The sequence below is a fragment of the Equus quagga genome, chromosome 8 (genome assembly GCF_021613505.1).
Source record: "Equus quagga isolate Etosha38 chromosome 8, UCLA_HA_Equagga_1.0, whole genome shotgun sequence".
Lineage (NCBI taxonomy): Eukaryota > Metazoa > Chordata > Mammalia > Perissodactyla > Equidae > Equus > Equus quagga.
This window is the reverse complement of record NC_060274.1, coordinates 117615894-117630986: the sequence shown is the minus strand read 5'-3', so window position 1 is coordinate 117630986 and position 15093 is coordinate 117615894. Positions and strand designations below refer to the sequence as shown.

General features: G+C 47.5%; 1 protein-coding gene across 1 annotated transcript in view; it reads right to left on the bottom strand.

The window, feature by feature from the left end:
• Positions 1-15093, bottom strand: part of TBXAS1 (thromboxane A synthase 1) — a 143908-nt gene that overhangs the window by 37272 nt on the left and 91543 nt on the right. Inside the window, exon 9 of the mRNA XM_046668769.1 lies at positions 12611-12925. Coding sequence (XP_046524725.1) covers positions 12611-12925 — 315 coding nt within the window. The remainder of the gene's footprint in view (positions 1-12610; positions 12926-15093) is intronic.

Here is a 15093-nt window from a genome sequence, read left to right as displayed (position 1 = left end):
ATGGCTGGAGAAGAACTTTCTACAATGAGTGAGACAAGAGCAGCTCACAAAAAAGTGCGAAAAGCACCCAGATGGGTGTCTCCTGAGGTAGAGAGCATCCCTGGGGTGCGGTGTCTCTATTTCGGGAATGTTCCTGCCACATAGGGTAAGGGTCCAGGGATGTAGGGGCGTCTGCCCATGTATTCTTCATCTCGCATCATGTGGGCCATGAAGAAAGAGAATTCAGAAACTCAGAGAATGGACCATAAAAAGTCACAGAAGGAGGGGAAAAAGGCACAACAAACCCAGGAACTTCCAGCAAAACATATTATCTTAGGGATGACAAGTCAAAGATGGTGCCGGCAAAGGTGACCCATGAGGATGTGTGCCCCCATCTGCCTGGACAAATGGCATTTTCTCAATGCCATGAAAGTGTGGTGCAAGCACAGCTTCAGGCTCCCCACCCCACAAGGCAGCCCAGGAACCCCCCCCCCCTTAATAGAAATGCCAGAGCCATCATTGAGCCACCAGTCAGGCAGGACACCACAGCATCCAGGAATAGCTTCAGAACCACCGCATCACTGAATATTAGAGACAATGCTGAAAAGAACACAAACTAAGTGGTCGAAAAATGGGAGTTCCAGTCCAAGCCAGGCCCCTTCCAAGTGCATGACCTTTGACAAGTTATTTATCTTCTCGACGCCCCTGTGATGGTTAATCTTTTGTGTCAACTCGGTTAGGCCGTCGTTCCCAGTTATTTAATCAAATGCTAATCTCGGTGTTGCTGTGAAGGTATTCTGCAGATGTGACTGACATCTACAATCAGTTGACCTTAAGTAAAGGAGATTGCCTTCCATAATGTGGATGAGCCTCATCCAGTCAGTTGAAGGCCTTGAGAGCCAACATTGAGGTTTCCTGCAGTCGAGAAAATTCAGCCCCAAGATCGCACCGAATCCTGCCTGAGTTTCCTGCCTGCTGGCTGCCGTACACATTTTGGACTTGCCAGTCCCAACAACGGATTGAGCCAATTCTTAAAAGTCTCTCTCTCTCTCCTATTGGTTCTGCTCCTCCAGAGATCCCTGACTAACACAGCCTCTCTCTGCGCTCTGATTAAATGGGGATGTTGACAGTTCCTATTCATAAAGTTGCTGTGAGGATCAAGTTAACTTTTGCAGGTGAAGTTCTGAGCTGAGGGCCTGGCATATAACCAGCCAATCAGCAGCAGCATCGTTATTGCCAGCAGAGAAGAGTCTAGGTTGATCCCTTGCTTTTACAGATGAGGAAACTGAGGCACAGAGCGGGGGAAGGTAGTAGAGCGTGTGCGCACACCAGCACTGTGCCCAGAACCAAACGTGGATTCACTCGCTTAAGCCTCATGACAACTGTATGAGCTACATCCTGTTGCTATCTCCATTTTACAGACAGGAAAACTGAGGAACAAAGAGACTATACCTGTCATCCATGTCACACCGCCAGAGAGTGGCTGCTCAGTGTCCCCATGTGCGCCATTGGCAGGGCTGGGCCTAACATCCACCTCTTGGGGCCCCCTCTTTTGGGTGGCAGTGCTCCTGGGTCAGAGGGAAGTCTAGGTTTGGTCTGAGTGTGATTGGGAGCCCCTCCCTCAGCGAGAGCTTCCTGACTCTGCAACCAGCAAGAGGCAGTGCCTGCCCCCAGTGCTGTTGCCTTTGAGGAGTGGGACCCCAAACACAGTGGAGGACGAGGCCAGGAAACCGGCTGTGCCATTTCCACAAAAAAGTTTGTTGTTTTTCAGCAATCATCCTCCCTCCGGAGCTCCCTTCTCCTCAGCCACTTGAACCAGTTTCTCATCGAGTTGACGTCTTGCCTATAGCTAAGGAGGTGCAGAGTTTATCCTCTTCCTTCTAGTCTTAAATTGCTAATTAAAATGTCTTGGGGACTAAGCCCGTTGCAGAGAGAGCCTGGGTGGCTTTCTAAAGCTTCTTGTTCGTAACCAGAGGGAAATGGATTCTCTTCTCGTCTGTGTAATAAGGATTCTTTGCGCAGGCTATCTGTTTTACGCTTCCTACAGCTCTGGCCCCAGTTTGGTCCCAGCAGGGGGAGGCCAGTAGAGTTTAATTACATTCCTCCTATAGGGAACATCCAAGGAATGAGGCTTTGAAAAACAACTTGTGCTACCAAAAAGAAAAAAAAAATCAAATTAAGCGAGTGAGAAACAGGCACTGCCTTTTGTGTCCTAGAGACCCAATCTAAATATTTAAATTTTAAAGACAGAATTCTAAGTGCTTAACTTCATAAACCTCACACACTGCAATTCATAGGGGAGCGAAACATCCTTTCTGATCTGGCAGATTTGTATGCCTGGACTAACAGGCTCGTGTGGTTGATATTTTCACACATACCATATTTAGTTATAAAACATAATGATAAATATATATACAAGGCTGCCCACAGTCCTGGGGCAAAACAGACTTACTAGAAAACTTAGAGTAAATGGAGTGCCTGGGTCACAAGCAAACATTTTAGGAAGGTCGCTATTCTCTACTGACTTCCCAATTTCCCTTCCTCTCTCTGTCTCTGAGATGCCCAATGACTCTTACCCCCCAGGCAGAAACTACTAGTTTTCTGAATGCTAGTAGACAAATATCATGAACTGGGAGAGGAGTAGAACAAGGGTGTGGGTGGACAACGAGTAAAGGCAGAATTCAACTCGATATAAGGAAGAACTTTCTCAAGGATAGGTAGTGAGTTCCCTGTTCTTGGGAACATTCAAGTGGAGCAGCATGATCTCTCCAATATCTGTCCTGGGTGGGAGGCTGCCCTGGATGTCCCCTAAGATCCCCCTGGAGTCTAAGAGCCCAGGTTCCCTCCTTTCCTTGGCATGACAGGTTCTGGCCCCCATAGGAGCCCTGTGTGAGCACAGTTGTAGGACTGTGGGGACCACTGAGTGCTGCCTGCATCTCCCTCAGCATAACCTTCTCTCTCTGACTCCTGTCTACTTCCTTCCTTCCAGGATGCTGAAACCATGTGTTTTCTCCTACGTGCCTTCCTACGCTTCCCCACCTCAAATTCGCTTTCGGTTAGAGAAGTTCCAGTTAGAATAGAAGAAGTGAACTAACGTTCATTCATTCATTCAACACCCATTTGTCACATGCCTCCCATGTGCCAGGCACTGTTGGAGGCCCTGGGATGTACGAGTGTGCCAAGCAGACGAGAGTCCCTTCTCTCGGGGGCTCACATCCTGGTGGGGACTGATTATATGGGTCCTCCCAAGAGGAATGGCATTTTAATAATGGATAACGTGTTGAAGCAAAGGAAACTCCTCGTGGTGAAAATTTAAGCCTAGTGCTGGGCTAATGGAGAAAGGTTTTCAGGGAGCAGGAATCTTTGAATTTGCACCAGATGACACCATCCTGACGTCCCCACCCCACGGGTATACAAGTGGCTTTGCTCAATCGAGTTCAGTGAAGTTAACAAAAAGAGTGTGTCTGTTTATTCTTTTATTCCAAAAGCTAATTGTTGGGGATAAAACCCATATTTATGTTATTTTAAGAGCCCACACTTTGAGCAATAGTTACATAAATGAGCCACTTGGTTGGGAGTCTAGCTCAATGTGGAGTGGACACACAGAAGGCCTCGCCTGTGGAGCTCACTCGCCCAAGTTTATTTTCAATTCTTGCTTTTCTGGGTTGATGTGAACTGACCCCACCAGCTTATTTGCTTGGCAAAGCCTGGCCCCTCCAGAGTCCCAGATAGTGAGTATGAAATACTCTCAGTTGCCACATGAAAGGCACCAAGTACATGCCGATTGGTGTGGCCTGTTCCCGGGAGGCACATCTCTTTGCAGGTCACCTGTCCCTCTGTCGAGACAGAACTGCTCTGCAGGGACTTGAGGGGGACTCAGAGCGTTAATTGCTAAAAATTCAAAGTGCTGAAGTGCTCCACTTGATTCAGCCAGGCGGCCCAGAAAAGACGCTTGCAAGTCCTTCCTGCTCTTCAACTCGCCTCCCACTTGACACTCTCCCTGCACACACGTGGGACGTCATTGTGTGAAATTGCAGGTTTCTGGGATGGCCAAGGGCTCCCAGTGGGCGGTGGGTCATAGGTGGAGCAAGGAAGCCTCCGTGTCTCTCTGGATCTGGCACTAGAACCAGAACAAGAAGAAGGGAAAGAAAGAGGGCAGGAAGACTAAATAGTGCTGTGAACATTGAAGAGAGGAGAGAAAATCGAGAAATGGGGCAGGACGAGCAGGGAGAGGAAAGAGGAAGAGGCAGGGGTCCTCAGCGGAGCGCTGAGTTCCTGAATGGCACGAGGACTGGGGGTGCGGCTGCCACTGCTGAGGCCCCTGGGAGCAGTTCAAAGTCAGGGTGGGTCACGTGGGCACGGGGTCTGGATGCCTCCAGGCAATGTGGAGGAGTTTGGAGCCCTGGGTGGTATGTGTATTTAATAATCACATGCGCAGTTAAAAACTCGAGCTCTGCTACCTGATCCTGGTTGACGGGTCACCTTGCTTTGGGGATTCTTGAGGTGTCTACTGATGGGGCACAGAGTGTCTAATATCCTGGCTTCCTTCTTCCTTTCCGGAGTTGGTGCGTCGGTAGCAGTAGGCACCAATCATAGCTTCCAGGATGGAGTTCCAGGTGCGCACCCAGAGAGGCCTCCTGTAGGCTTCTCTGCTCTGAGATTAGTTGTTGGGATGCCAGGGAAGGGTGACAGGGTCACTTCTCTGGGACAGACACTTGCAGAAAGGACAGAAAGTGGGCATGTTGGACACATTCCAAGCTTCCCCCCTGCAGCTCCTGCCCCCATAGGAGCTCTAGGCCCCAGGGAAATAGCATCAGGGAAGTTCTCTTTGACCACAGTACTTTGACGTGGCCTCTCAATTGGTCCTAAAGCTCCCGGATACACTAAGGGCTCATTAGGAGAGCTTATGGTGTCGATGGAGCTCCCTGCCTAAAAGGTCGAGCCTGGCGTGTCCCTGTTAGATGTGTGTGGTCCCCCCTCTACACGCACATCCTGAGAGAAGGCTCTGGTTGCTACCTCTATCTGCCTTGAAAACGACTTTCTTTCTTATTTTATTTTTTGAGGAAGATTAGCCCTGAGCTAACATCTGCTGCCAATCCTCCTCTTTTTGCTGAGGAAGACTGGCCCTGAGCTAACAGCCGTGCCCATCTTTCTCCACTTTATATGTGGGACGCCTGACACAGCATGACTTGCTGACTTTCAATCAACTCAAAAACTTCCCCTTGCTTCCCACCCTGGAGAAAATTATTTAAGGAAGCAAGATGATTTTAGGATTACGGGCAATACGCTTCTAAAGACACACCTACGATTGGGTAATTCCTGCATCACTTTATCCCTCACTCAATCTAGCGAGAGCAGCAACATTACCCTTGGAATAATTTTGAACCTGTTTTAATTTATTAACAAAAGGTAAATCATTGCAGGACGTCAACACTTTAACTCTCATTAGGAATAAATACTTGCAACATACATCACAACCGAGGGAGATGCAGTATTTAAGGTTTAGAACCTGGCTGCTCACAATGTCGGCCATAAACTGGCAGCATTGGCATCCCCCGGGAGCTTGTTGGAAGTGCAGAACCTTAGGCCCCACCCCAGACACTGAGTCAGAACCTGCAGGGCGGCAGATCCCTAAGGGATTTGCATGCACATTAAATTTTAAGAGGGCCCACCGGGTGGCTGGCACCACAGTCTCTTGCCGCTCATCTTACTCTGCTGGTGCCCCGGTTGTTGCATTTGTTTCATAATTTGACTTTAGGGCTGTAGGTTGGTCTTTGTTCCTGTCTCTTTCCTGGTACCTCATTGCTTTGTGCTCTGTTGTACTACCAGGGGATCTGTAGGAAAAGGAAGCATTCAGAAGAAGCACGAAGCCTCATGAAGTGTGGCTGAGTGTTTGACCCAACAGGGAACACCTGAGCTTGCTCCCGCTAAACTTTATACAGCAGGACCCCAGCAGGCCCGGGCAAAGGGGAGGAAACCTTCTCGATGGGGAAAAACCCATTTCCAGTGCTTCACTTGAAGCTTAGAGTCAACTATGCCTTACACCCTGTGTGAAAATGACCCTGAAGATTGACCCTGAGTGGAATCCAAACTGGGAGATATTTCTTTCTTCCATAATAAGGATGAATTTGTGGTAAGCCAGTCACATTTTTTCCCCCCAACCCACCCCCTGTGACAAAGGACATATATTTATGAAACAGCTGATTAGGGGCAAAATGGCTGGTTTTGTTTTGTGTTTTTGAAGCCACAGAATATGCTTTTTTTCCTTTGAGATTCTCTGGCTGCTTCAAGGAGCAAATCCTCAACCTTGCTCACATTAGCAGCATGAGCTAATCAGCTGAAATACTCAGCATGGAATGGTCTTTTATCCTTAAGAGAAAAAGAAAGAGTAAGTTGTATTTTAATTAGATATTTATAGTGATTAAAAAACAGCTCTTCAAGAGAAGGTCTAAGAATTTTTGCCTTCCTTCTAAGGCATAACTCTCTTCAAATTATCCTAAAGAGAGGCTGTATATCAATCTGGTCCAATTTGTGATAAATTTACAACTGGGTTCTGCACAGCAGATTTATAACAACAATTAAGCAGAAGGAAAATGGGTCATAAATTTTGGCTGGCACAGTCCGGCACCAAAGAGAAGAAAAGAGAATGGTTTAGCCAGATCAAAAGTCAATAATTTCAACGTGAAATGCTAAAGCTATAGCAAAAACAATTTATATGGAAAGAAGTCATTTTTTCCCCTCTCATCCTTTTCAAAATTAGATATTGGAGAACACGATGAAACATCCACATTACAAAAGTCTTATTAAAATAATTTTAATTTAAAAAATTTTCTCAATTTTACAAGTGGTACAAACCTTTCCCTGCTCTTCCACTGTTGAATTTAATGACTGTACCTCCCCTTCAATACGGCTAAGGAAACATGGGCAAAAGAGAGAGCTCTCCAAGAGATTGGGTGATTTGAGAAAGAAGCTTTTGAGCTGAATTTTGACGGTGGGGCAAGAGGAGGGGAGGCCAGACACAATTCCAAAACCAGATAATTTAGAAGAAAACATATGTGGCCTAGAATGAAGTAGTCTGGAGGCATGAAGAATAAAGTGGATTATAACTGTATGGTAAAGTGGAACAGAAATCTATACCCTGAAAGGAGAAAGACCTTCAAAGCCACTTGGGTCTAACAGGTGGTGTGAGACGGGATATTACGGGACAGGATGGGTGCGTTGTAAAATTCGTATCAAGATAATCCCTAATAGTGAAGGAAGACCTTCGAGTATCCTTATATGTGCCAGGAGTTTAGTTCTGCTAAAAGCAGAGCACATGAATTATTGACATTCACCGCTGACAATTTCACATCTTGCCTGGTAAAGGATGCAGTAAGGCCGCAGCTTCCTTCTGACCAATAAGGAATGACTGGCTTTGTGCAATCACAGGACACTTGGTATGAAGCGGCCACATCGTTTACAAGAAGTCCCCGGGAGCAGGCCATGCGCATCATTTCGGAGATCAAAAGAGAAGGCAGTACTAGGCACTGTTGGACTTAGACCTCAGACTTGCAAAGCTGGGTTTTAAAAGCTCAGAGGAAAGGTGAGCGTGAGAGCATAACGAGAAATCTTAAAGTGAGAGTTTCTAATCTGGGGACCACAGATTCTATGTACACTGTTTTCTGGCCAACCAGCAGCAGTTCACCCCACTTCCGTAACAGAGGTTTGGGGATCCACCCCGCCCCCATTTGAGTTCTGGGTGGTTCAGGTGAGGCCCCGCCTAGGCACCAACTCCAGGGATGGGGCCAGTGACCCAGGTCTAAGCCAATCAGGGCATCATATTCCCCTCAGCCCTGGTGATTGGTTGAGGGGCAGGCTCACGACCCAATCACCATCAACGAGACGCCGTGAGACTTTCTGAGACTTCGGGAAAGAGAGTGGGTTCTTCACGCTGGGCCCGAACCTACCCTGCCCACCCCAATCCTCAGCTTATGAAGAGAAGAGAGAGAGATCAGGAGAACTTGTCAGAGCACGGAGTCATCAGTGTACGAAGAGTGTCTCCCTGCCCCGAGCCAAGGAAGGGGTCTCCGATAGAAGCGCTCAGAGAGCAGGGGCGGCTGCCTGAGCCCTGCGTTTCATTCTCCTGGTGATCATCTGCTGATGCAGCAGAATTGCTCATTTGCCGTCTGCAGGCTCAATTGTCATGTACATCTCCATGTCCCTCTGCCTAATTGAGCAAAGGAAAAGTAAGCCGAGAGAGATGTTAGGGCGGAGAGAGGGGACAGCAGAGGAAGCAGCCATCATGGGTGTGGCCAAGATGTGTGTCTCCCGCAGGCACATGGACACTGTGAAAGGCACTGAAGCTGCTCCGGAGGGCTGACTGCCACCAGGAGACACCGGCACCAAGAAGCGGTGGGGCAGGAGCTGGCGGTAGAAGTGGAGCCGCTCCTCATCAGGGAACTGTGTGGTGGGGAGGTCCCAGGAACCCTCTGGATAACTCTGGCCTCTGCTCCATTCCAGAGGCCAGTGCAGCAAGGCGCTGAGAGAAGCCTCCGTTAGGGAGGATTTGGGGGCTTGGTTCAATGGCCCTAACCTCCTGGAGAAGAAGGGGATCCAGAGGGGCGGGGGAGGAGAGGAAGGAGGGTGAAAGAGCGGACAACACGGCCTCCCCACGGAAGCTTCTTCAGGCCACAGGTCAGCCTGAGTTAAGGAGATGGAAGAGCATTAAATTGGATCTAGGACTGAAGTCTTAAACTGGACCAGACTGGTCTGGACTTTTTCATGCCTAAAAGTGACCAGAAACTTTTGAGATCAGTCCCAAGCTATCATCAAGGAAACGGAAAGGAGATTCATTAGAACACATTTAAAAGAAATTGGAGAAAACACAAAGCGTTTCCATATTTGTACCTCACTTAGTGCAGACTGCTCAACATACTGGTTACACAGCTGTCTTGAGACTGCTAGAGGAGATCCTGCTAGGGGAGATCCTGTCTGAGAATGGAGTATGCCCAGGGCGACTGGAACTGAGAGACAAGGAGAGAGAACCACCTGGGTCCCAGTGTCAGAGTCTGAGCCCCTGCATCAAGCCATACCTGAAGGCAGCACTCCTCTCTGGAATTTTCAGTTATGTGGATCAATAAACTCACTGAGCCAATCTGGGTTGAGTTTTCTATGGCTGTCAACAGAAAGAGTCCTAACTGATACAGTACAGATACTTTTTTTCTTAGGGAGAGGGACATGGCTTTCCTCAGATTCTCATAGGCATTGCTGTAAAAGGATATGGCTCAGGGAAAAGAAGCTCTAGAGCTCAAATCCTGTGATCTCATTGAGAAACACAAGGGAAGGCCATCTCTGAGGTGTGTGGGGCTCCACAGGGATGTCATGGAAGAGCTGGGTCAGAACAGCCTTGGGTGTAGGATCTGGAGCCTGAGTCTGGCATTAAATGGCACTCAAGAAATATTTACTGAATGGAAACCAGCAGGAAAATTATAACAAGTCATACTTTACATGCAAAGTTTCAGGAATATTTTCAGGAAAATATCTAATGTGTGAACATCTAATCTGCATTTCCATGTCCTGACAGATGGCCCATATTAACAGAACTCTGATTATAGTAAAAAAAAGAAAGAAAGAAAAGAAAAGAAGAGAACATACAAGTATTCATTGGTTGTGTACCATGTGCAAGGCCATACACTCATTAACACTATTGTGATTACCAAATTTATTTCTTAAAAAAAGACAACCTCTATGTATTCCCATTTCTCAGAGACCATCCCAATTGTTACCTAGAGAAAGGAAATGACCTGGGGGTTTACATGGCTGGGGCAAGACTTTGGAGCCTGTTTCTTCTTAGGAGAGGGGTCTGGACCCCTCTAAGGCTGTGTTCTCAAAGAGAAACCAGGGACCACCTGTGTCAAAATCACCTGGGATGTTTATTAAAACTGCAGGTTCCTAGGCCCCGCCCGAGAATTATGCAATCAGAACCTCTGAGGGCAGGGCCCTGGAATCTGCATTTTAAATAATTTTCCTGGATGGTTTTATGCACATTAAAGTTTGAAAAGCTTTACCTACCAAAATCTGTTTACTTGCCCATGGAATCTCAGTGCCTTGCAACATTCTGCACAGCCCCATGGGAGGTGAACCTCTGGAGAAAGGCCCGCCCATCCTTGGCTGGAGGATCTGAAGGAGGCCAGGGTTTGGTATGACAGAATCATCCTCCTTGAGGTCAAGGTCAGTTCAGGCTGGGTCACAGTAAGGGGTTGTGTTCGTGAGGGCTTTTGAATGGAAGCCTATGGAAACACTCCCTGGGTCGTCCTGGGAGATGAACACAGTCAGATGTAATTACGGTGCTGGTGGGACAGACTCCCAGAGCCCCACAGCTCCTTAAATGACACCACACATGTAGACTTGATTATTTGCTGCCTTCTATTGCCCTGGAGGGTTTTATTTGGAAGGGACGTACTGTTTTATAGACATTACTTACTATTTTTCACTTGGCAATTAAATTCCCTGAAGGTGAGGATCATGACTCGACCTCTTAGAGCTGTGGCCCCCTCTCCAACCCACTGCCATTTCTACCAGTGCTGACCGCTCTCTAGATGCTTAAAAGTCTTTAATTTGACCTGCTTCCCGGTTTATCTGAGACCAGGGGCCTGAATCCCCTCTATCGCCTTTACCACCTTCCTGGCATAGCATCTGGAGCTTCGTTTGGGAGATGCTCTCGCAAGTTCTCAGTCCTATGACTTGAGTATGATTGACCCCGTGGGTGGAATTGACCGGCATAGGCCCATCGGTGCTCGCATTTCTCTGGCTGTAATAGTTGGTTCAAGGATGGGCAGTAACCTAAGCATTCTGATCAGAGGGAACCTCATGACACTTTCTGAGACTTTTGGGCCACAGGCTCTCTTCTCCTTTGGTTATGAGCAAGGAGGCCTGTAGTCCCACGGCCTTGGCAGGCTGCCTGGGGCTTCGAGAGGAGATCAAGACTGAGAACGGGCCAACACCAAGGAAGCACAGCTGAGAACTGGGGAGAAACTGGGACCTGAGCACATCTTTGAGACCTCATAAAGACCTGCCTGAAGCCACATCTATTCCTGAGTTGTTCAACGATCTTTACTAAGAAGTGCCCCCTCCTCCACCTTTTTTGCTTGAATCAATTTGGGCTGGGGTTTTCTTACCCACCACTAAACGCATCCTAATAGACATGCCCTTCAGCTCCCCTTATTTCTCTTGCAGTAATGTACCCCAGTCATCTTCGATCCCTCCCCCTGCTCCTCAATTTAAAAAAAACCGCAACAACTACCATAAAACAGGATAAGATGGGTGGTGGGAATGGGTAGTAGGTTATTTGGATTCATGGCTTGTTGAGACTCCATGCCCAAAGAATATTGATTAATGGATCAATGTCAACCTGGAGGGAAGCCCTGTCCTGTTCAACATTTTAATCAATGGCTTGGATGAAATAGGAGACATGCTTAGCAAGTCTCAGATGACACAAAGCTGGAGGAACTGCTAATATGACAGATGGCAGAATCAAGATTCAAAATTATTTTGACTGACTTGAGCAATAATAAGGATAAATATAAACTCTTGCATCTAGGCTCAAAAAATTAATCGTACAAGCCGTGGATCGAGGAGACCTGGCTGGCAGATGTCATAACGTCGTGGGGCTTTAAGTTGACCGTGAGCTTGTAATGAGCCAAAAGTTGAGGCAATTAGTAACACAGCTAACGCAGATCAGAAATATTGGAAAACTGCATTGGAGAAGAAAGGCTAAGCTTGCATCTACTTTCCCAGAGAGATAAAGAAGTGGAATTTTCTGAGAAGTAGTTTTCAGTTTAATATATGAAAAAAATTCTAATGGTTCCAATAACAGAACAGGCCATCTCCCCAAATTGCAAATGCACTGATAATTATATCAGAATGTAATGGAAAGGATTCTCTTATGGTGGTCTTCCTTTATAAAGCACAGATTTTTAAAATTATTTTCTTTGAAAATCTCATAAGTTGAAGTAATACACGCAAAAGCTTCCAGAAAAAAAAGAAGTGATAAAGTAGCCTACCTCAGCTCCCTTTAAAAGTTTGCTTCAAGTCCACCAAACAGGGGCCCCGTCTAGAAGGAACATCCAGAATGTGGACTTGGCGCTGACTGGCCCCATTTCACTTTACTCCATTTCCGGCCCTCCTCCTCAGGGCTCACCCAATCGTCATTCCTACTTCACCTTGGCCCATCCTTCTGCTAACTCCTGCCTTCCAACTCCGCTCCATTTTCTAGCTCACATCTGCCTCCCGGAGCATGGCGACTCCACAGTCAGAGCATCGGGGAAACCACACCGCCTTCCCACCTCTGTCCTTTGACCCTGACTCTTTGCTAAGACTCTACAGCTTTCCCAAGCCAGGCCTGGTTTCAAGGACAGGCCCAGAAAGTGAAGGTATGTGCACTATTTGTCTTTTTCTTTTCTTTTTTTTCTGTTGTTCTGAATACTCCATTTTCCTTGCTAACCCACAGAGACAGAGAAGGTGGGCAATGGCCCTATTTCATCTTACAAACTTAGAATATGATTTGAGCAAGGCAGTTACCAAAAAATGGTTTCGCTTCTATGAACACAAAAATCAACTGTGCTGTGGATTTCACAAGGACCACTGTACTCACATGTTTCTCATTAAAACGGTCCACCTCTCTCAGAAGCTTCTCTTGGCAGTCAGGGTTGGTGGCCAGGAGGTAAGTGGCGAAAGAGAGGGTGTTGGTGACAATCTCGTAGCCAGCGATGAGGAAGATGAAGGCCTGGCCCACGACCTCATCCACAGTCAAAGGCTTGGACAGGGGTCTGGGCTGGTGTCGCTGAGAAGGATTTGCTGTGGATTTGGTGGAGGAAAAGACTTGTCTGACGATGTCAAAGTTCTCCACGCCCACAGAGGCGACAGAATGTCGGGCATCCAGGACCATTTGGAGAAAGTCTCTCCGCCTCTGAGGGACGAAAGAAGAAAACGCACATTTTGGTCTTCGAGTCACATAAGTGAGACTTCTGAGAAGACAAAAGAAGATGCGAGTGTAGCTTTTAAAGAGCTCAATAGGAACAAGGATCCTGATCGTAGGTTACTGAGATGGCAAAAACCCGGAGTCGCCTGAACGTCCCTCAGTACGGCACTGTCAGACGGACTCCGGGGCAGCCACCAGCGGACTGTGACACTGCCATTAAAATAGCTGAGCCCTTTCAATCTGGGCTGATTCGGAAAGACCTTAAGCCACTTTGATAAGTGAAAAAAAGCAAGTTGCAGAACAATATGCACAGTAGAATCTCACTTCTGTAAAAACAGTAAATGCACTAGATAGAATTATGTAAGTTTGTCCACGCATAGAAAACATTTAGCAACATGTATACCCAAGACTTCACAGTGAGCTGGCCGGAGTGGGAGACCACGGGGGCTTTTATCTTTTACTCTCTCCATGTCTGTACTATTGGTAGGTTGGTTGGTTTTCCAACAGTAAAACATCATATAGATTTAAACCAAAGCACATGCTCCATTTTGCCCTTACGCGCAGTTCAGGGCTTATGGTGGCCATGTTTTTCTCACACGGCAGGAAGTTAACAGAAGCGGGGGCCTAGCTTCAGTGAAGCTTGCCTTTCAAGTCTCCCATAGCCTAGACTCCTCATATCGGTCCTTTTTTTCTCAGTAATCCCCTACCCCATGTAAGTAGTTAGAGTTTTCTTGTCATTTCCTCCTACCTTGCTTATCAGCAATTTGCATATTCTTTATATTTTGACTACCACTAATTGTAACAATAGGAGTGTTTACATATTGCTTCAGCATTGACAAAGTGTATCCCTGGCTCATCCTTTCTTTGAAAAGCTCTATAATGTGATGAATGACAACCCATATGCTACTGTCTTCTGAAGTTTATGGGACTAAACAGTAAAAAGAGAGTATCCAAACCGCCAGCAGAAAAATATTATAATTTCAAAGTACTTGGCTTGTTGCAGCATTTTCTTAATTCGTTGGCTTCTGAATTTCTATTTCATTAATAATCTATACCACACACATCAGCACTTAATTCCGCCCTTGAAGATTGTTGTTATTTCACATGTGGTTGCTTTTTCTCCTCCACAAGATTATAAGCATCTCCAGGGCAGGACGCTGCGCCCCACGCCCCACCCGTGCCTGGTATTGCACTGAGCACGTGTTAGATATGCAGTAAGTAATTCCACAAAGGAAAAAGCAATGCAGTAAATGCATCTTGGAGAAGGCTGTGTTGGGTGTGCTTACAACCGCGTGCTATTTGGAGCAGGAAGCTTGGATCCTGACACCTTTGCAGCTCTGCTGCTTCCCAGCTTTGTGACTTTGGAAGGTGTCCTCTGGGACCGCAGCAGGCCTCACAGCTAAGCCTGTGGGCATAGAGAGCCTGAGGGTGGGGGTGGGGAGGGGGGGCCAGGCCTCAGCGTCCTGCCAGCCAGCTCAGGTTGTAACAGCTGAGAAAGTGGCAAAGGGTCCGCCATCATTGGCTGCCTCTTTCCAGCCTGATCCTCCTCATTCTCCTTCCAAATGGCATCCTCAAAGGCTGGCTTTCCTCAGCTTCCTTCCTGTTGCTTGGTCATATCTGGGTGGCTTTTGTGACCCCACTGCGAGCCTTGTCCTCTGGGGCAGAGCTGGGGCAGGGCAGGGCATGATGGCACATGTGGGAAGCGAGCACCCTCTGCCACCTTGGCTCCTGGATGCTGCCTCAGAACCCCAGAGCATCCCCAGGCCTCTCAGCTGGCATGTCTGAAACTCCTCAGGGTGCAATACGGTTGTGGTCCCTGAGGCTTGCTTGTGGTTTTGCTGGGGTGGGATGAGGGCAATGGTGGAAGGGAGGGCACAGCCACATCCACACAGTTGGATTTTTTCACTGCAGAACTGTACCTGGCATCCTTTCCTCTCATCCTGGCTCAGACAGGCTGCTACAGGGCCATTGAGCCTGGCAGAGATCTGCCTTAACCTCCAGCTACAGAGGCCAGAGGAGAGGGCTGCGCTCAAGGCACTGTGCGCGGGAGAGGAGCATTAGTGTAGATGGGTTTCCTTGATCTGCACTGCATCATGGAGGCTATTTGAACACTGCCCATTTAGGACTGAAACAGAGCTGGTTTATGGTCATATCCA